Source organism: Cryptomeria japonica, chromosome 9 (genome assembly GCF_030272615.1).
Source record: "Cryptomeria japonica chromosome 9, Sugi_1.0, whole genome shotgun sequence".
Lineage (NCBI taxonomy): Eukaryota > Viridiplantae > Streptophyta > Pinopsida > Cupressales > Cupressaceae > Cryptomeria > Cryptomeria japonica.
The window spans coordinates 489,383,240-489,405,171 of record NC_081413.1 but is presented as its reverse complement, the minus strand read 5'-3'; the positions used below and the strand labels follow the sequence as shown (position 1 = coordinate 489,405,171).

Genomic DNA, 21,932 nt, shown 5'->3' with positions numbered 1-21,932 from the left:
ATGTATATCAAAAAAGAAATAGAAACATGCCAATATAAAAGAATATTAGACACAAACCATGCGAAGTTGTTGCCTGTTGGCTTCTGCTTTTAGTATTTCAGTATCTTGTTCAATTTGATGGTTCCATTCCATTGCCACATTTTCATCCTGAAGCAAATTGTGAAACTGATTAGAAACTAGATCAGACATGCAAATCTGTCTCAGATAGAAGAAACGTCTAAACGAATTCCTCTACAATGTTGAAAATGAAATTTTTTGTGATACTGGCAAAAAATAACAAAATACAGTGAATATTTAGCTATCATAATTTTGTATGGCAATGACCTTTGCTACATGAAATCTCAAATGCAGGGTAAGCTTCTACAATTGGAATCTTGGAAATTTTAATAGAATTATGAAAACTGTTTTGAGTATTTCAAGCTATTTTAGATTTATAAACTATTTTTGTGGTGATGTACTAATCTAGATAGAGCAATGATATTTTACTCGACAATAGAGCAAATATTGGTGGAAATCAGATGCAGAAGCATAGAAGTCTGAAGACTCATTCCAGACAAGAAACTAATGGAGAGTAAAAGAAACAAATACCAGAGCACCTACAAGTAATACAGCTCTATATAGCCATAACGAGGTTAGGGATGCCCACAAGCCCCGAGTTAGGCCACACCTACATAAGAGAGAAAATCTTAGCATATGATTTCACTAGGATTATGTTTGTCACTCTAGAGTCTATACTGACCATACATATCAAGATATCATCTGTCTTCTCCTGCCCGCACTACTTTCTCACCAACACAGTTCAAATTAAAGAACTTTGAGTCCCTCTCAACAGCAGATGAAGACACTTGCAGGCTTCTCCACCTTGTGTTGCCTATCTTACACCCCAATTCCATTGGGTGTTTGATCACAATCATGACTGGATGCAAAAATATTATGCTTACAATGCCTTGTTGACATCACAAACCCAGTCACAAGTTGAAGCTTGGTGCCACTCCCAATTCTTTTGTCGATCACCACATGTAGTGGTAGTCAATTTAATGTAATTTTAACTCTCCTAAATTCCTAATAATGTTTTATGCACATATGAGGGCTAACATGGCTACCAAGAGGACCTACACAACAATTAAACAATAATAATCCATGGTTACCATTCCAAGCATGCAATTTTATCTCCTCTAAAAATTTCTTGATGTGTTTATGAGGGCCAATATAGCTACCAAGCAAACCTATACAATGAAAAACAACAATCCTAGGTTACCAACTAGTCAACCCAAAGAGCAAAAGGATTAGTGCTACAGGTTCAAGCCATGCATTTGATGTGATTTTATCCCAATAGATAATACAAGTACGATTATCCCATAAAGGAGAATCCTCCAAGAATGAACTTATATTAATATCCACAAGTGAATAAGGTCAATAAGACTAGAAATTACAACCAGCTACCATGGAACAGAATTAGGGTAGGAAAAGACCCCAGAAGCAGAAAATTTGACTAGGACTCCGACTGTTGATTTTTATACTTTCAGATTAATGTAAAACTCAGAAATCAGAATTTGGTTTCTAATTAGATTGTTTGTTGTGAAATTTAGAGATTTCTAGATTTAGGCATAACATAGAAATGAACAAATAAGAACAAAACACAATTACCCTAGGAAAACCTCCTAGGAGGAAAAACCCAACCAGAAAAGATCCTCAGATCTGATTATGGATTATATTCAATATTCTGATTACAATACTTATCTCAAGTACTTGTAGAGGTCTGAGATGTTCACTCTTAGGGTTGATGAAATCTTCAATAAGTCTGCTCTTTCATAAGTATTAGGTCTGCCCCTTTAGCACACTAACCAGCAATCAAGTTCATACACTAGATCTGCACTTTTAGTGCATCTTAAGTCTGCACTTATGCTTGAAACTGATCTGTAACTTTAGCGCCTTGAATCTGGAGCAGTTCGCACTTCTTTATGACAGTATGTACTTGATGTTAGCACCTTCAATGGCAGGTATGATTCGCATATGTTCCTTCTTCAGCCTTCGCATTAAGCAGATATATATTTCGCATGAAAGGATATTGTATTGTGTGTTGAATGAGGTGAAGATGCCCTTTATTTATATGTGGTGCAAGAACTAATTAAGTCGGCTTTTACTTAATTGATAACTTTTAATTATTAACATCTCTTTTACCGAAATGCCTTACTAGTATAGGGTCGGCCCTATTTATGTGAGCACGTTACCTTGAGTGTGGCGTGAGGATTTAGGGAGTGCCGTGAGAGAGGGCCCAGCCCTACGTGTTGAAGGAGGGGCCAGACCTTTGGGCGGATTCCAATGTTGCCTTAAGGCAATTGGAATCCGCCATTCCTACCTAATTACAATCAACAAGGACTAATACTAAAACTAAGTTGCCAGATTCTTCCAGAATTTCTCAGGGTCTTGATTTGGTTCTGCAGAAATTCCGGTCCTTTACAAATTCGCTGCAAATTCTTCCAGGTCCCAATTTTCTCCGTGGGTTCACTAGGAAGGACCCGGGAAGAATTTTGGGGAATTTGCAGCAAATTTCAAGTTCAGCAGCAGAACCCAGGCCACAGGAGGATGATATGTTTGATGACTTTTGATGATATTTGATCAGTGATGGCTGATTGTTAATGTTGACATTATTCTTATTGAACTTAAACATTGATATGGTGGTGTATTTTGCTATGTTACTTTACTATTAGTCTATTAGCATAGTTGACACTTGACAGTGGTGCATTATGAACTTATTTGCCACTGCATATATGTATACATTTTATTTTATTTTTTTATATGTTTTTGTATGGACAAACCCAAAGCGAACCCGAACCCACCCCCAAAAAAAAATTGAACGAATTTGTGAACCCAAATCTCAAACCAGAATCTGAATCTGAACCAGGACCGGCAACTTAGTGGTAAAATATTGATGGGATAAAAACACAACAGAATAAACCTTAGGCATGTATATCCTAACTGAAGTATACAAATCTATTTATAAATAGTCATGTAAGGGTCGTTACAACCCATGAAGGTAGCTACGAGGATAGTGAATAATGAAAGCTATAATTGAAGAATGGAAATCTTGCACAGAACTCTCTGCATACAGGAGTCCCAAACTGTTCACAATAAACTTACTTGAAATATTATTGTTCACGTCACTTGATGCAGTGTGAATATCATTCCAAAAAAGTTCACAGATGGCCACATAATGACATGGACCGCATCCTTAAACTTCGTGAATCTGTGATTACCCTTATAGTGATTGCATGCTTGGCAATTACATGGTCTTCACATATGCATCATGATGCATTAAGTTCAAAAGAACAAGTAACTAATAGTCCAAGTATGAAATTGTGACCAAATACCAACGCTCCATCCTTAAGCCTAAAAATTGGAGCAACAACACAATTGCAAGACCCAGTTCTCTGTGCATAAGAAAAACCCTGCTAGGTAATTACTTTGTTTCAAGTACAGATTCTTGATTTGAGTAAACAATGATGTAAGACGGTAATATACTATAAGATAGATTGGCCTTGAAGTCCATTGTTCACTTTTAGCGCTTTTGGGAAATCATTATAGTATATATTTACATTTTCTATATTATTTGGCATATAATGTCATTTTCAATCAACTGTTGCATCCACATAAAAGTTTTGAAATTTCATTTTTCTTTCTATATTATTTGGCATATAATGTCATTTTCAATCAACTGTTGCATCCACATAAAAGTTTTGAAATTTCATTTTTCTTTCTCCTAAAAATACCAATGATCTTGTTGTCCACATCAATTCACCATTACAAGCCCAACGATATTTCACACTTCATTTTTATCTTACAAAATCAAACTTCAGAAAAAATAAGCCCTAGTTTCGAGGAATTTGTGCTCACCAATATCTTTTGGATTCAATCCTATGCAAATATAATAATATTCAATTTTCTTGACAACGTGGCTGTTGTCAAAACTAATTAAGCTTCCTTAAGTATGTTTATTTTTCTCATGCATGATCCAAATGCGACTTAGTAACATACACATCAGATTTGTATTGAAAAATAAAAGTGTACACTAAATATTCCACAGCACCAAAAGCATAGTTGGAAAAATTTAAGCGATTTATTGGTAATTCCAAGAAATGACAGAAGAAACCTGCGGCTGCTGCAGATAGATTCTAGCAGGAAAAAGCTTGAATAGAGCTCTGGATGATTTTGAACTTTCTCCCTTAATATCTTCTATCCGAGACATAAAGTTATCCTGATGATTGGCAAGGCAGAATAAAATATTTCTTAGCGATATATAAGCTGTAGAAGACTACTTTAAAACTCCAAGTTGCAAAAGTAATTCAACACATGAATCAAAGAACCAACACAGAAGTTACCAAGAACGGCAAGTCTAGAAGAGGTGCAAGACTACTGCCAGATTTTGAAGTCGAATAACTACCAAAACTTCCCTGCAAATTTGCCATGTGATGTGATCAAAAATAAAAGTCAAAAAGTTTTGGGTAAAGAAAAGAATCCTCTATTAAATGTAACACTAACAAAATTTTGTTAAACAGGTGAATTTCTATGAGTTTATACCCCAAAAACAATCAATGCAAAGTAGTTGTACACAAAGTCAAGTTCAATCCTTAGGGTAGATAATCATGGCATTGGTACTAAAGCAGCTATAGGTGCCTAATCAATTAAACAAAGTAATGTTACAAGAAACTGCAATAAGCTAAAAGTAAAAAATGAAAGAGTAAGGCAAATAGCTGTGCTTAACACCTGTGAGAAAGGGTGAAAAATATGACTAGTTTACAGCCTACAAATTGGATGGCTCATTGTGAGGCAGAACACATCAACAGAAATGCACCTGAATCACAAGAAAACAAGACTTCCTAGGTATTCAAATATACTGGAATGCATAGCCACAGGCACCCATACCCTGCAATTCTAGCATATGGAGACTTGTAAGGACTAAGCTAATAACATAGTTTTAAGAAATCACGGCAAGCAATACATGTACCGAATCAATTTATATATTCTGGATAACTTTTAAACATATATGAGTTGAAAAGAAACATTTGACATGCTTCTACATTAATATCTGAGGATCCTATTAAGATTTGAAGCTAATATAAAGAATTTTTTTCCTCATCAGTTCCATGGTCTTAGTTGTTGTGCAAGAGCCTTCAATGATAATCTGCATAATATGATATGTTGTGCAGTATTCCTTCAAAATTTGCATGTACCACATGCTTTAGTTGGGATATGCATCCAATAAGGAATCATTTCAGTTGTAATATATGACTATAATGCATTTGAATGCAAGTTGAACAAGTAAGCTCATTACCCTTATGATAACAGAAAATTGCATTATTTACACATTTGTTCACTCCAATTGGACATAAACCATTAGATTATTCGACAAGTAGGATTTTTTGAATTAGTTATGCATTTAGTTAACTGGTATTACTGTGTAAATCATAAAATCATCCACTTTATTTTTGATAACTTAGTTTGAGAAAGCAAAGAATATAACAAAGTGGGCAAAAGGCTGAATTACCTTATCCTTTTGGAAGTCCATTGTATGTGATCCAATGATAACGACCCTTGACTCCGTTTTGTCAAGTTGTTCCAACTTCTTGTAGTGTTCCAGGTTGCCCATCATTGATCTTTCAACATCCTTTATAAAAAGGAGCAAAGGCTCCTTTGATGCTTCACTACCCAAAAGCTTTCATCCAAAATTGTTGACACAACATAAACAATGGCTCTAATAAGAAAATCTACTATCTTATCTAAATAACAACCAGACATTGTTAGAGAAAATCTTGAAGAACTTACATCAATAAGAGCATCAAACATAATCTTATTCTCATCCTCGCCAACAGAGTGCTCCAAACGAAGCTCCAACACTGCATGAGAGATCCGTGGGCAGCTGTCAAGCAAACAACAAAATATCCCTGAGCGTCCTACAACCACACCATCCTATAGCCTACAGACCCCTACAGACCCCCACATATGAAACCCATTCATATATGGCTAGAGTTCAATTGGCAAGTCTGGGACAGATTAGCAAAGTAAACGCATCATATTCCTAATAAGATTTTACTCTTTAACAGAAATAAAGGCATGCAGTTATCTAGTGTTGAAACTTGCAATTGCAATGACCCACTAGCAGTAAGAAAAGTCAAGATGCAATCCATACCCACCAATGTGCTATTAAGTTCCATCCTAAATGTTATGTAAGAATTTTAAGCCACAGATGAATAGATCAATCCAAAGGTTGATATTCTATGGATCCGGTTCACAGCTTTAATAAGAAGACTACTACATGGTGTGCAAATGATTCTTGTGTTTAAAAAATTTCATTCTGATATTTTTTGAGATCATTTGACAATATAATTTCAGTCTATAGCTGTAAAGGCAAATAACTTTTGACCTAATATGTCAATACAAATAAGTCCTTTTCATACAATTCTTCTGAAATTTAGACAAAAAAATATTCACTTAAAATTTTAATATGCATCTTCCTGACTATAGATAATCTAAGCTTAGAAATTTGTAATCAAGAAATGTTTTTACCTTTCTCAACAAGCAAGCAAGTTAAAGAGACATAATTTCATTTTCGGAAGAGCGATTTTATCCCAAATCAGAAGACTAATGCAGATGAAGAGTTGCAGACCCTCATAACTGTCTTCCCTAATAACTTATTAAGTGATGGGGCAGTTGAAATAAAACAGTGATGACATAGGGAATTTACCAATCAATTTGTCAAAGACCAATATAACTATCATGCTAGCCAATCCGTTATTAAATACAAGCAATTTGTATTAATATAACTGGCCAAGATAATTAAGTATGATGTGTTAAGGAAAGTTTAGTATATTTTATTAAAGAAACATATCCTTAAGAGGAATATAAATAAATGAAATCAAAGGATGCATCACTGATCAAGACGTCACTCTACTCCCTTAGTTGAAATTCTCTTGATTGGTTAGTTTAGAGTCTTAACAATTCATTAAACTAGGCAGTCCTCCAATAGCCACATAAGATAGTAATTCTGCAGCGATAAGAAATAGGAGGATGTTCTATTAAGATATGCATAATTAAGAAGATGTGATTACATTCCAGCAGCCGCAAGTCCTTATTGAAGAGGCACAAAAGATTTTTATTAAGTTAATAACCATCAAAATAATTACAATCAGCAGTAGTCAAAAGGCATCAGTCACTAAGAAGAAGACACTACCTCAGAAGAAAGGGACGTGGATTATGGAAGGACATGACTCTTCCACTTCGAGGAAGGGTATATATATTGGAGATCAGTATTAAAGGAGGAGAGGCAAGCAGTAAATACATCAATCAAACAGCAGAGAATAAAATGACAATCAGATATAAAAGACTGATCTGATTGGAGAGATATTAAGAATAGTCAGCAGTCTTTGTTAATCACAAAGAGCTGGGCCTGATGTATATATAATCTTTATTATGCTGTGTCCCTAATAATGTTCTTATTTCTACTATTATTATGAATAGTATACATACATACATATATATATATATAGTTAAATATGATAAGGTTCCTCTAAAGCTTCATCCAATCTGCCGTTCCGCTATGGAGGGGAGATGTGGGCATATAAGGAAAGCAAGTAGCCTGGTGGTCCATTCGAGTTAAGTTGGAAGGCCGAATGACAAATGTAATTCCATGCCCCTGAACTTGATGGATAGGCTCAAGACGCCTTGTATGATCTCCCGTGGGCTTCATAGTATGGATGGGTTATTGGGTTAAGCCTGAAGGGAATCCACATGCATATTATGTAAACTACAATGATGATTAAGATAATGTTCCTAACCATGGTAGGAAAGATTGATTTTATATTGAACACCATTGAGGGGTCTCAATCAGGATCTACTTGGTAAAGTTATAGCTCTAACCATCTTGCATCTCTTATTTGAAAGGAATTTGTGATTTTAAGGGGACATTTACAAAAGGGGACATTACACAGATGTAGTCCATGCCAACTGTATTCTTGTATTGCTATTATCTTCTGGGATATCCAGTTGCTATTGCCATATATTTTAGCAATTTTATTGGATGTTTAGCTTTTACATTTTATTGGTAACCCCCTCTTACCCACTGTCCAACCCCCTTACCCCGCTTTTTCATTTGTTCTAATGGCATTTGTAGTGAGATAGAAAAGGAACCATCTTTTTTGCCATCATCATTGGCTGTACATTGGCTTCACATGATGAATTTAGTGTTTGACAAACTCTAAGAGAGGAAGTCCTGGTGGATTGTCTAAAACATCATAAAGCACATCATTATCCGTCTTTGAGTCATAGATTGCAAACATTATCTCCCTTAGCTTCTCAAATGATCTAAAGTGAATTATACAAATTAATTAGTTCGACTGTTGGCTTACCAGAGAGCAAAGAACTTACAGAATAAGTGATTTTATAAACTACACAGTCATTGTGCAGTCGACAGGTCTTTTGGAAGGCATCAATGAATATCCATTAAGTAACATTGTCAAAAAGCTTGCACTGTCAACCTACAACAATCAAGTGTGTCCTGGAATGAGTCCACTCCAAATATGAGAGAAAACTAAGGAAACGTGTGTAATTTCCCTCCACAATCCATTCTAAGTAGTGAGTGTGGATGTGTTCTAGTCAAAGTTGCATCCACACAGATACAGATACAGTATCCGATACAGATTAACCTATTTTTGAAGACCCCCTAATATGGATGGTAAAAATAATAAAATAAATTTAATTTCAAATTTAAACTTCAAATTAAATAATCTGAATATAATAAAATTTAATTATTAATGAAAATAACAATTATAATAAAGATAATAGTGATAATAAACTATTATAGATAGCTTAAATACATCTATCTAAAAAATGCCAAGAGATATCGATTTGGAGCTATTTTATTTACGTAAAAGTTATTTTATTTTACTTTGCAACTATTTTTTAACTTTATTTACTGCATGCATGGACATATAAATTTTATTGTATCTACATTGTTTACTCTATTGTTTGGTAATACAATTGTTATACTTATGGAAAAGTGACCATTCATGATTCTGATCATTCTAATTTTTAAAATCATTTATTTGCACCTCTTATTTGTAATTATATTTAGAAAATATATTACAAATACAAAATTATAAAATAATTTGTTATGAAGGGCTTAATTCTTCTTAATTTGTACTAATAAAAAAAATTTAAACTATGGTAATTTTTTATCATTAAATAGTAGATTACTTTAATTTTTTTAAATTTTTTTCTTTTCTATAATTTTAATTAATTATTCAACTTTTAAATAATAAACAGTATTTATACATCTATTTAAAAGTTATAGTTTAATTTTAAAAAATTATTTGCATTTGTTCTTCTAGATTTTCTTAAATTATTTTATTATTTAATATCAATATTTTGACATGAAAAATGGCTGTCAAATTTAAGGTATGAGGTAAGAATTTTTGTTAACACACTCACATCATTACATTCCACCCCTTGCTGCAATTGTTGATTGCCTCTCAGCATTAATAAACAATAATAGTAAACTTCAAAATAATTAAATTAAATTATCACATTAAATTAAATGAAACATATAAAAAACACTTTTAAAAAAGTAAAGATGATGTTAAAAGAAAAGACATGCGTAAATAACATGTACTAAAAAAAAATTAATAATTAATTTGCAATGACCCAATATATGCCCTCTTTGATTAATTTTGTATTCAGCATGCTAAGTAAATAATACCAATATATGCAATACACACATGACAGCATTGTGTAGTCTACAGGATTGATGAGCAACATTTTACCAAACAAAGAAATGCAAGACAGGCAGAGCGCATGGTAGAGAGAGTAAAACAGAAAAAGCACGCCAGAAACAAAATCACATGGTAAGACAAAGGGAAAATGGAAAACAAATTGCTTATGCTGTTGTCTACTCGCGACGAGAATTATGCAAAAAATAAGGTTTTCTAACTTTTTTTAAAAATTTACCTGGATGCATCACAGTTAACTAGGTCATTGAATTCATATTTGTCAGGAGTAGCTCCAAGCTTTCCTTAATTTTGAGCATAGGCAGGCACATGTCCTAGGGGAGGGGTCAGTGTATCTAGTAACCTTGGTCCTAGTTACCAACTAAAGTTCATCCACAAACTTCTGTGACGTCTGATTTGTTGTAGTCTACTCATGACTAGATTTATGCAAAAAAAAGGGGATTTTTACTGTTTTTGGGTTTAGATTTTTTTATTTTTTTAAATATTGACCAGGATATAGAACAGTTATCTAGGTCGCTGAATCCAGAGATATCCAGAGAGGCTCCAAGTTTTTCTTAAATTTGAGTACAGGCAGGCACATGTACCAGGGGAGGGGACAGTGTATCTAGCAACCATGGTTCTAGTTGCCAACTAAAGTTCATCCACCAACTTCTGTGATGTCTTGTTTCTTGTGTCTTAAATGAGCTAGGGACACAATTTTCATGGCAGTATATAGGAATAGAAGTCCCTCAACTATTTGGACTGCTTAATCCTAATACAAAAGTACAAAACTAGGTTGGAAATATTATGAATTTATCAAAAAAATGATTTGAAGCTTTTGCAGTCCAGAATTGTTGAAGATGGCAATTTCAGGAGAAAGCCATATATGATGATTTTTTGCATGGGCATTTCAGGCTATCATCAATACAAAGAATGAGATGGATTGCAAAAAGACAAGAAAGGAATGTGAATGATAATAAAATTATATATATGATTTCCAGATACACGTTGTAGAAAGAAATAAATTATGTTCATGAATAAACAATGTGGATCAATGGGGATTGGAAATTACGGTTAAATATCAATGAGAAGTACTACAGTAGACATACTCTAGGTTACAAAAAGCAACTAAACACAATGTACAACAGAAAAGTGAACAAGCAAGAACAGGTAAAGCCACAAGACAGTAAAGTTTAGATAGACCTTCAAGGAAAGAGCCCCTGAAAGAAACAGAAATCTAACGCAGATTAAGTAGCAGATCAACATTGCCATATGTCTGCAGCATGGCTCAAAGGACTAACAACATCACCTCCAATCACCACAAATGAGTTCCTTTAACAGATAATTGTTTATATATTTAATGTCGGCTGGACCTAATCCAAGAAAGTCAACAATATTAATAAAACAATTAATGACATCTCCAAGTCAAAGCCCAACAAAACAAAAATTCTATGTGAAACTATATTTAAGTATCAAAAAAGAGTGATATATTAACTAACTAATTTATTCGTTAGAAATATGGTAGTGTCCAATTTCTCAACCTGTTGATGATCGGTATAGATAATTAGGACTAAAGCTTTGTGTTAAACAGTAAGAGAGTCTTTGTTTTGTAAAAGAATCAAATTCCACTTACCTGCAGAATAGTATTTCTCCAATAAAATAACTCATTGATGGATTCCCTCCAAAGCAACTCTACATAATCTGGATTTCTTTTCATATAAGCCAATTATTTTGGATGTTTGTCTTGCATAATTAGCATATCATCCTTAACAGTCTTTAAATGTTTGGAGGCTAAAATTTAATACCTTTTAAGCGTATATTCTTTTTAATCCATTCTTGTTATTATATCATGCCCTTGTGACATTGTTTTGTCTTATTCATATGGCTACAACTCTTGAGACCTCGCTGACAATGGGAGCTGATACTCAAGTCACCTGACTGTGAAAATCTGTCGTAGAATTGGCATGTGTCTTCAAACTGTCAACCCTTCAATCAACTTTCCATCAGAATGATTTGTCAACTCAATGGCAACAATAAGCAATTCATGGAATTTTTCTCCGCTTAAGTTATAGCTTATCAAAAGCAATGGAGACAGTATCTGTGTCAAGCTTGAGATTTCTGGGAGCCTTGATATTTTAGTTTGTTTTCTAGCCTTGATATTTTAGTTTGTTTACCATCTAGAAAATGTCCATATCACGACAATTTTTTTCTCCCTTCCAATTGCTCCCAATCAGTTTTTTGCAGTGTTACCTGGGGACACATTTCTAGCATAATTTGACCCGTCCCGGAAACGGGGATGTTCCGGAAACTCGGAAACTTTTGGATACCCGTACTCTGGCTGTCCCATAAAATTAATGATTGAATTTTGATTATTTGTTTGACTTCCACTCTCATGCAAACTCTCAATTTGAATTATTTAACACAAACATTATATGTTAAGGTTTTATAATGTATATAAGCATGCTTTATCCATGTTTTTATATGAATATTTAAAATTTCCTTATATATTTTATATTTTCCCTATTTTTTATATAGCTGTCCCCACTACCGTACCCTGCCATCCCCTACTCTGGGAAAAAAAAAAAAGTCCGTCCCGGAAACCTGTTTCCCCGTCCCCCAATCCCCCTGTCCCGGAAACACGAGGTAACATAGGTTTTTTGCTTTTGCTTAACTTAGTATGTCCATTCATGGTTAATGGTTCTTCTCTGTTACCTGTTTCCTTCTCTGAGGTTTTCCCTCATTGAAATTTCATTTTCATTGATTGTTTGATCCTCAGTTTCACATCTTTCACAGTTTAGTCCCAAGAATCAGTCAGTGTTTTAGTATTCTTTTTACAGTTTCTTGTATTTCTTACAAGGGCAGAGAAAGTTATTTCCCTTTCTGGAACGACCATCATCATCACAAACAAACCAGCTATTGTTGTTGCTATTCAGGCCAGGTTTATTTTAAAGTTTTGTTTTCTTGTTGCTTTGGAGAGAGCATTGGATTTTGAAGGTTATGGCACTTAAAGAGGTGGTTGTTTTAGGAAACTTATGACATTGACACTTTCTCTAATATATTTAGTTGTTAATCCCCCATTATTTCAAGGTGACTGAACAACTCAAATGAAGTTAACAGTTCAGTTGAAGATGTTTCTACTACCATATTTTTTTCTCAATTGCTCATCTCTGATTGGTTTTGTTTCAGTAGTTGAGCCTTGGGATACAACAGTAACTCATTCTGATTATAGAAAACCACATCACAATTATGATATTTGTCATCCTTGTAGTTTTCATTGTCAATCAGACAAGGGAGGCAAGCTAATTGTTCCTTGCCTCCATTTCTTACATAGGAATCCTTCTCACAATTGGTGCAAGAAACTTTGTTGCGACCATTTCACACATCGCCCCATCACAATGGGGACCCCTCTTTTGTTTTCAGTTTTAGGAGTTTGTTAGGTTATATTGCTAGACCGATCCTTTTGACAATGAGTAAGTTTGAGTTGATCTCACAGCCAGCATATTGAGGGTCAAGAGTGACTCAAGACTCCACGTCATTCGTTGGTTTTGATCGAATTTAGGCACGAATTTGGCTAAGGTAAGTTACTTTTGGAGGGGTGGGTATTCTAAGCTTGCACTTTGGAGCTCAGTCATTGAGCCCCCAAAAGTGCGACATAAGCTTCAAGGCTCGGTCATTGAGCCCCAAAAATGCGACATAAGCTTCCAGGCACAGTCATTGACACCTTGAAAGTGCGACTTAAGCACTTAGGCATCTCCTTGCCTCGGTCTTGCGTAGCATTGCCTTCAATTGAGATCATCCTTGTTTTGGCAAAGTCTTGCTAGGATCAAATCCATGAACTTTAAGGTTTTGGATGATTTCCTTTACCTTCCCCAAATGGCGACTTAAGGATTTACATTCCCTTTGCTGATCAAGATCAACAAGTTGAGTGATTTCATCTCCAATCAAATGGGCATCTTGGGCATTTCAGATTGCACTTCCTTTGACAATGCAAAAACACAAACTAAAGATTGAGTCATTTTCATTGCTATGCCAAATCGGTGACTTAAGAGATCAAGATACTTCCTTTGCTGGGCTAAATGTGCAACTTAAGAGATTAAGAGACTTCCTTTGCTGGGCTAAATGTGCGACTTAAGACTTCCTTTGATTACTCCAATCAGTGAATTAACATTTCCTTTGAGGGTCCAAAAGTGTGACATAAGGATTAAGTGATTTCCTTTGACCCCTTGGAAGTGCGACGTAAGGATCAAGGCATTTCCTTTGACCCCTTGAAAGTGCGACATAAGGAATTACATCATTTACTTTGCTAGGTGAAATGTGCAACATAAGGCATTACGTCATTTCCTTTGCTACGTGAAATGTGTGACTTGAGGAATAAGGTAATTTCCTTTGCTACCTCATGTGCGACATAAGGTTTTTATCACTTCCATTGACATATGAAAAGTGTGACTTAAGCATGAGGCAACTTCCTTTGCCACCTAAGAAGTGCGACATAAGGATGAGGAGCTGTCGTCGACCTCTAAGATCAACGACTTAAGGAAATGATGTTTGTAAGATGATTGAATGGACCCCACGATTTTGAAGAAAAAACGTTTTATTTAAATTTGAATTTGATGATTCAAGTCGGCCTTAGAAGTTCATATTGCAAATCGTTTAATCATGTTGGCCTTTGTGATGGAGTATCGCACCCCTTTAAGCAACTATAAAGTTATGTTTGATCATTTCATTTGATCAAACTAAAATCGATTTTGCATAGGCTCTATTGAAGGCAGCAAATTCACGCTTTGATTGAGGGCAATTTTGATTAAGACTGAAGCGAAGTCATTGGAGGCATCCAATTTGATCATTATCTACAGCGAATTGACCCTTTTCACAGAGAATTTGTCCCCAAGAGCAGCAATTCTAATTTTGATCAGATATCGTCAAATTTGTCATTGCCAATCACAGCGAATTCCTTCATTGTAAAAAACGATTTTGACTTGAAAACGCAAAGCCTTTAGAGCATAGCGGATTCACTAATCCAAACAGCAAATTGGAGAAAGGTTATCGAATCTACATCAGCAGCTTGACAAAATTCAGAAATTGATCAAGGTCGCACTCATTTAGAAAGACAGTTTTGTCAAAAGAGCAATCGAATTGATATAACCAGTCTGTTTTGAAACAATTCACAGGTCTGAAATACGCTTATTTGATTTTTTTTACACAAAATCAGACTTTGTTTGAGGACTGATCCAGCTTCTTGCTTATTACTTTCATGATGTTTTGGCACAGGAGGCTCTAATTCAACACATTTTAATCATCTAAGTAATTCGAGATATAATTCGCTAACTTAGATGGTTATGTTCAAGTTTTTCAATCTAGGGTTTTGGCATAGATGCCTAGGGTTTCAAGCATGATTCAGAAATTGATGAATTATTAACTCTAGACCCGAAATTCTTAGACTAGTTCATTGATTTCCACTTGCAAGTGTTCATATCATATCACAAGGCTAACTTAGACAACTCTCACATGTAGGACATGGCTGGAGCACGACAAACCCTCATCAATGAGGATTTAAAGGGAGATGCAATGGATTCCAAGGTTGTTTCATTCTGGAGCAATGTAGGGGATATCAACTTCGGTCAAATCAATATGAAGAAATTTCAAGGACCGCTATACACCACTAAGCCTTCCGGATACACAAAGATGATGATCGAGTGAAAAATAGTTAAAGCAGTAGGCTTCCCTCCAGAAGTATTGTGCAATGAGTTGATCGTTGAGTGAGCCAAGCATTATGATACAAGCAAGACGATGATAGTAGCACCTGACGGCAGAAAGCTTTCTTACCTTTCTGAAGAGGCAATTAGTGAGGCCTTCCATATACCCAAATTCAACAACATGATCTACAAGAGCAAGGATTCAGCATGGGCATTCTATGATGATGATCCCGACAAATGCCTAAGCATAATAAACAAGTACTAACCATTGCAGAGCAGGCCTAGCTTATCCAAGATAACCGCCAAGCTCCACAGAATTGACTTCAAGGAAGAACTTAGTGATCTAATCACACTACTCAACCAAATGGTAGGAGCTCCGCATGCCTCTCAGTTCAAGAATTGGATGTTCTACTACATGGAGATCATATCAACTTGAAAGGAGAGAATCAATAGGGCAAAGATTATTAGCAATAACATTGATATACAACTCAAAAGGCTTGAGAAAACCAAGACATTCTACATGAGCTCATACATCATATATTCACTTGCCAGAGCTCATGAATATGCAGGATTAACCTATCAAGGTCCAGTCGGTACAAGAGCTGAAGAATTGAGAGCATGTGAGTTGTACACACAGTTGCATTATCCTAGCAAGACACATTACAAGGGAGTGAATGATGCCTTCACTATGCACATCACAAGAACGTTGCAAGGTAGCATTCATCAAAGACTACCCCCACAGGTGAAAGAGCTAATAGAGAGCTTTGGTGCTTGGTTTATCCAATTTCCCAAGTTCACCTACATAAGAATACAAGGATGCTCTTGCCTGCCCTACATGCTACCAAGATATCCTACTGACAAGCGTGACACAGTTGATAGTGTACAACAAAATTTCAGAAGAACAAACACAAGACAAGGATTCCATTTCCCATCTCAGTAGGACAATCATTGGAGGTGTGCCCGTCTTTGCAAGTGGCAAAGAAGATGGATGAGGAATTGAAGTCTCTTCAACTAATTCCATACTTTTCTAGAGATAGTTATGATCCATGGAGTAGCATCAAAAGATCAAGATTAGAAGATCATTTCATGAATGCTAAGGATGATCTAGATATAAGGAAAAGAATGTGTTTGAGGCTACCTATTGGTATTGTTAGAGAAAGCAAGGTCTTTGACATTCTCGATCAAGCACAAGATAGTGGAAGACACCTCTTACTAGTATATAAGCAAGAGAAAGATATAGAAGTAAAAATAAATTGGATTGAGGTGGAGGTCACCAACCTAGAAGAACTAATGAAGCCAGTCCTATCATACACAAGGTGATGGGCTAATGCTCAAACCCATGTATTGAAGAGTCAAGGCACTCAGCTAACATTTGAATTGATGGGAGAGGTAGAATCTTCCGATCATGAGACAGAAAGTGAAAGCCAAAGTGGAAGTGCTCATTCCAAAGGATCTAAAAGGAAAGAAGAGCCTCCAAAGAAGAAGCATAAATCAAGTTCAAGACATCGCCCTTCTACCAATACCTCTTCCATGCACGAGATAGAAACAAATCAAGCAGCTACCCAAGAAGATTGCCCACTAGAGCGAGCATAGATCGTGGAATGAATGAGTTCATGGAATCTACAATGCAAAACAACCGGCATGAAAGGACAAACCAGGGAAAACAATCAGTGGATCAAGGCAAGGCAATCCCACCTAAGATAATCCATGATCAAGCAGGCAGTGATGCAAACATGAGCACTGAAGATGAAGATCAGGAAGTTACATCTCCACCTCGAGAAGATCAGCAATTGAATGAAGTGCAAGTGGGAGAAGAGAAATCAACTATGCCTGCATGGCTTAGGGAGAGGTTGGCAAAGGAAGTGATAGTAGAAGAGGAAGATCCTTTTGATTTAGGCAGCTACCTAGATAGAACTCAAGAAACCAAGAAGAAGAAAGCAACCAAGATGTCAAAAATGACAAGAGATGGTGAAGGATCCTAGATAATACAAATTGCCACTCCAAGAGTAGACAAGCTTGAAGATGAGATCACGAAGGAGGAGTATGACTTGGAGACTATTGATTTAAGTCCTCCCACCACTAATCAAGCATTGGAAGACATGAATGACACAATGAAGACGATTCATGACATGCTCAAGTTGGAAGTAGAAAAGAATAAGAAGTGGGAGAATGAAAATATTGTACTAAGAAGTCATCTCCAGCAGCTCAAGATACCGCTGAGGTAGCATGATCCTTTGGCCATGCCTCCACCATTGCCTCCTCAAGACGCAATTGATGACATTGAAAAAATGAAAACTTCAGCACAGCTAATGATAACTTGCATTAATAAGACTTTCTAAAGGGCAAATGCATTCATAAGGAGTAAGTGAAGATATTTTACAGAACTATGGGGATCATTGAAAGAACTCAAACGCTCATGACAGCACATCATAATTGTGTTTATACAAGAGATTTCACCATACCCATATTGCAAGTAATGAATCACACACCAAGGCAAACTTTGGTAAGCGAAGGAATATTAAGAGATGGGCAATCACCTTATTTTCTGTAGTGATGTAATTTGCTTCGCATGAAAAAGGTCATATTTGAAGATATCAATGGTGGATGCACCCAAGTTGATCAAGCAATAAATTTGATACATGACAAGATCTTGGAAGTAGTTGAGATCATTCTTAAGGAGAAGAATGAAGGAATTGATATTGATGTTGAGCAGCTAGCTGAGCAAGTGAAGACTATCTTCTTTGTAACATATCGATCACCTTCTGAGAGGCAATCGAACGATGTTCACTCATTCATTGTACTTGCTAACAAGACAAGAGATTTCGGGCCAAGATGGGAGACAATCTTTGCCTCAAGCTTGCATGAAATCAGTTATTTGAAAGAACAATTGAAGAACCTGTCGACGGCTCCAATACCTGAAATTGAGTCAATGACGTCCAAATTCATTGAATTTGTTATGATCTTGGGAGGGTCTTTCCTAGTATGTTGTGCCAAATGGATGTCACATTGCCATTGGCTGATATTTAATAATTTGCAATAATTAGGTATTTTTGTTGTAACTTGTAACAATCCTTGATTAGGGTTTAGGTGGCAAAACCTAGGTCCTCGATTTTAATTTAATCTTGGCCATTCATTATAACTAAGAGCTCTATATAAGATTAACGCATTTCATTTGAAAAGGATCGATTAGAAGAGTTTTGAAGAATTGTTGCTCGATGCTACAAAAATTAATAAAATCATTGAAGTATTGGTGACTTATTGAGTGTTGAAGCATTTGCCTATTTCTTCATCCTTTTATGAGAAGTTAATATTTTAAATAAAAGTATCAGAATAAAATTTGCTTTTAAGTATTTTAGATGAGTGAAAGATGCATGTGCATGATTGAAAGTGAAGCTCGTTGTTCAGACTACTAGTACTCCATCGATGGTGAAGTATCTTGCATGGTCAACTGAACTCATTTTAGCCAAAGCTTAACTTGAATTGCTAATCCATCATTGATATGCTTCATCTTGAAGGTATCTATGTTCGTGATAGTGATTTGAAAATCACCAAGCTATCCCTAGAGGATTGCACTAGCATCGTAGAGATGTTTATAACATGTCAAAGCAAAAGCTTAGTTGAGCTCGCTTGAAATTGTCCATTGTCTTGCATTCTTAGACCTTGCTCCTTTTTCATTTTTTTTATCAAAGATCAGTAGTAGTAGAAGAGAGCAGAATTGCAATATCATTCGACGAACGTCATTCCATTGAATTTGAATTGAATCTAGCAAAGAACAACTACGTAAGTCCCCTTGCAGGTACAACAAAAGACATCATACCATTTAAGTTATCCAACACGTCAAGACCTGACATCGAGAACCTTGGAGTCGTCTCAAGTAATCCTTTTTGCTAATCTTCAGCATTTGAGAAGTCTTTGTTCAAGAGAGGATAGAGTATTCAATACTTTATTCTGTGTTTGATTGTGCATAAAAACATCATCAACAATGCCTCTAGCTTATTAAAACCATCATTATCAATTTGACCTCCTCATTGGATAGAGCATAGCATTTTAATACAACCTCAGCATAAAAGGTACATCTTTTATCCTTACAAGAATAATTCCCATCCAGTATGGGGTACACAATGGCCAGTCAATCCTTCAGTTTCTCATGAAACTTTTTATGGATAAGCAAAGTTTGCCTGCATAACCATTAACTTTTATACAAAAAGGCTGCAAATTGTCAATAGAAGTTGGTATATAGCACAAGACAGAATATTTGGTAATAAAACAAATCAAATTCCATGGTAAGGAATTACTTATGACAGATTTTTTTTAATTTCAGCTATGCACCTTATTATTCGTGTCTTATTGCTAACAAATTTACAGTGTTATTCAATTCTTATTTCATTCCTTTCGAAAATTTAAATATTACAAAAATGCTATACTTTAACCACATAATTGTCAAAATAGAAACAAAAAAAATATCAAAAAGTTGGAAAGGAGAAAATACAATCTCAAACAACAAGCATATGTGATCAATAGCTCCTCAAATTGGAATAATTCTCAGATACACTCTAAAATTACAAGATATGCGAAAAAAAAAAAAAAATTATACCATTGTTCATTGATGACCAAAATAATCGAGAAAATGTACAAGATAAGAAAGAAGGAATTACATTGATGTTCACAGATGACCTAAGTTACGTAACATACAATCTGCATAAATAACATGAGGAAGCAAGAAAAAAGAAGCACCACATTAGAAAAAGTGTGCATTCCCAGAGGCAAAACAAACACTCTTACAAATCATTTGAAAAAGAATTACTCCGAAGCAAAACATTTCATGACTAAGTGATAGAAGAGGACAAACCATTGCAAAAATAGCCATATCCATCCTCACAAAGATCTACCATGTTGTTTCCACCATAAACTGGCTTATCAAACCTAACTCCAACTTTATTGGGATTTTCTTCCAACAAGAGTATTACTCGACCTTTCGATCCAATAGAAGGTCCTTTGCCTCTACATTGAAAAAAAATCATGTTTAATTAGAAATAAATAGAATATTAATAATCTCCACATGAAATCCTATTCTCATCACTGGAAACGTATACACAAATCCAAATAGGCAGCTAAAAAGATATCCTAATTAAAATTCTATCAGAACACCGATTAAGTAAAACTTGATCATCATCCTACATAGACTACATACCCAGTAGAACCACGGTGGGAAGCAACAGGTAAACCAGGTGTAGTTGGTCCATTACTTGGTCCCACATACCTGACTCTATCACCTGTAGAAATTGATAGTCTTGTAAACAATTGTTTTTTCAATAAAAATCAGTACATCTTAATCTTGCTGAGCGACTATAAGGACAATTTTAGTTAGCTGTAAATAAGTATATTTAAATTGAAATATAAAATAGCATCATCTTAGTACATCCGTTCTTTAAGGAAAAAATTCCAAGTGTGAAAGCTCCTATGTCAACCATCATCACCTTCCAAAGAGTCAGAATTCCAACGTTCCCAATATTCACAAAAATCAATCCTCTCAAATCTCAATATGATTCATGATAACCTAAGAAAAAAATGGGTATCTTTCAAAATCTGGGGATAAATCAACAAGCTCATACTCAAGCACAAATTGCAGAATGTTACCGAGATACATTTCCATAATAAAAACATTTCTTCAAACCAATTGACCTTAAAGATCAACAAATCCCTAGAAATAATATTGGTACTTTAATTAGCAGATAGAAGTAATTCAAAAAGAATGTGATTTGGAAAGGTTAATTTGAAAAGACGTAAGTATAAACAATATCTAATATTAAGAAATTTCAAAATATGACAATATGTAGGGAAAATGAAGACACCACTTTAAATCTATAGAGAACTGGACCCTGAATTGTATCAGAGATTACATCAATCATGTTTGAAACAAAACAAGAAAAATATATCAGGCAAAATACAAACATCATATGTACATTTATATAATAATACATTGTCAAATCAACATAAATCATTTCTGCATTTGAAAATTACAAATTAGAAAATAACTCTGAATCTAACCTATTTAGTATCATAAAGAGGCAAAAGTTAATAAATTTGTTTTAGGAATTAAAGTCAACTCAGTATAATAAAATTGAACAGCAAATTGCAACAACTTCCTCCTGCAATGTAATAGCAAAAAATTAAATAAACATGCAGCAACATGAGTACAGGAAAATATGAATATAAAAAATTTCAATAGACCAAAGTAAATGATATTCTACATAATAGTATGCCATGCTTAAGCCCAAATGGGGTTAAAAACCAGGACTGCACAATCAGTTAAACTCCTCATGGTGCAGTTTTGAATACTAACGGAACAATATATAATTGAGTCTTTGTGAGACTACAAATGTGTGTATGATTCTTCCCCCAAAAGGTCATCATCTGAAGACTTGTATAGTTTTTCAGATGACAGAGTATCCACTGCAAAATGTGAATCTTTGAATACAAA

The 21,932-nt window shown here is 35.0% G+C and overlaps 1 protein-coding gene across 1 annotated transcript in view; it reads right to left on the bottom strand.

Annotated features, from left to right (window-relative positions):
* The window catches only part of LOC131079700 (peroxisomal ATPase PEX6), a 111,226-nt gene that overhangs the window by 6,162 nt on the left and 83,132 nt on the right, over window positions 1-21,932 (bottom strand). The window contains exons 7-13 of the mRNA XM_058017729.2: window positions 20,643-20,724; window positions 20,301-20,452; window positions 5,824-5,894; window positions 5,546-5,713; window positions 4,380-4,451; window positions 4,151-4,255; window positions 58-147 (exon numbers count right to left, since the gene is read on the bottom strand). Coding sequence (XP_057873712.1) covers window positions 58-147; window positions 4,151-4,255; window positions 4,380-4,451; window positions 5,546-5,713; window positions 5,824-5,894; window positions 20,301-20,452; window positions 20,643-20,724 — 740 coding nt within the window. The remainder of the gene's footprint in view (window positions 1-57; window positions 148-4,150; window positions 4,256-4,379; window positions 4,452-5,545; window positions 5,714-5,823; window positions 5,895-20,300; window positions 20,453-20,642; window positions 20,725-21,932) is intronic.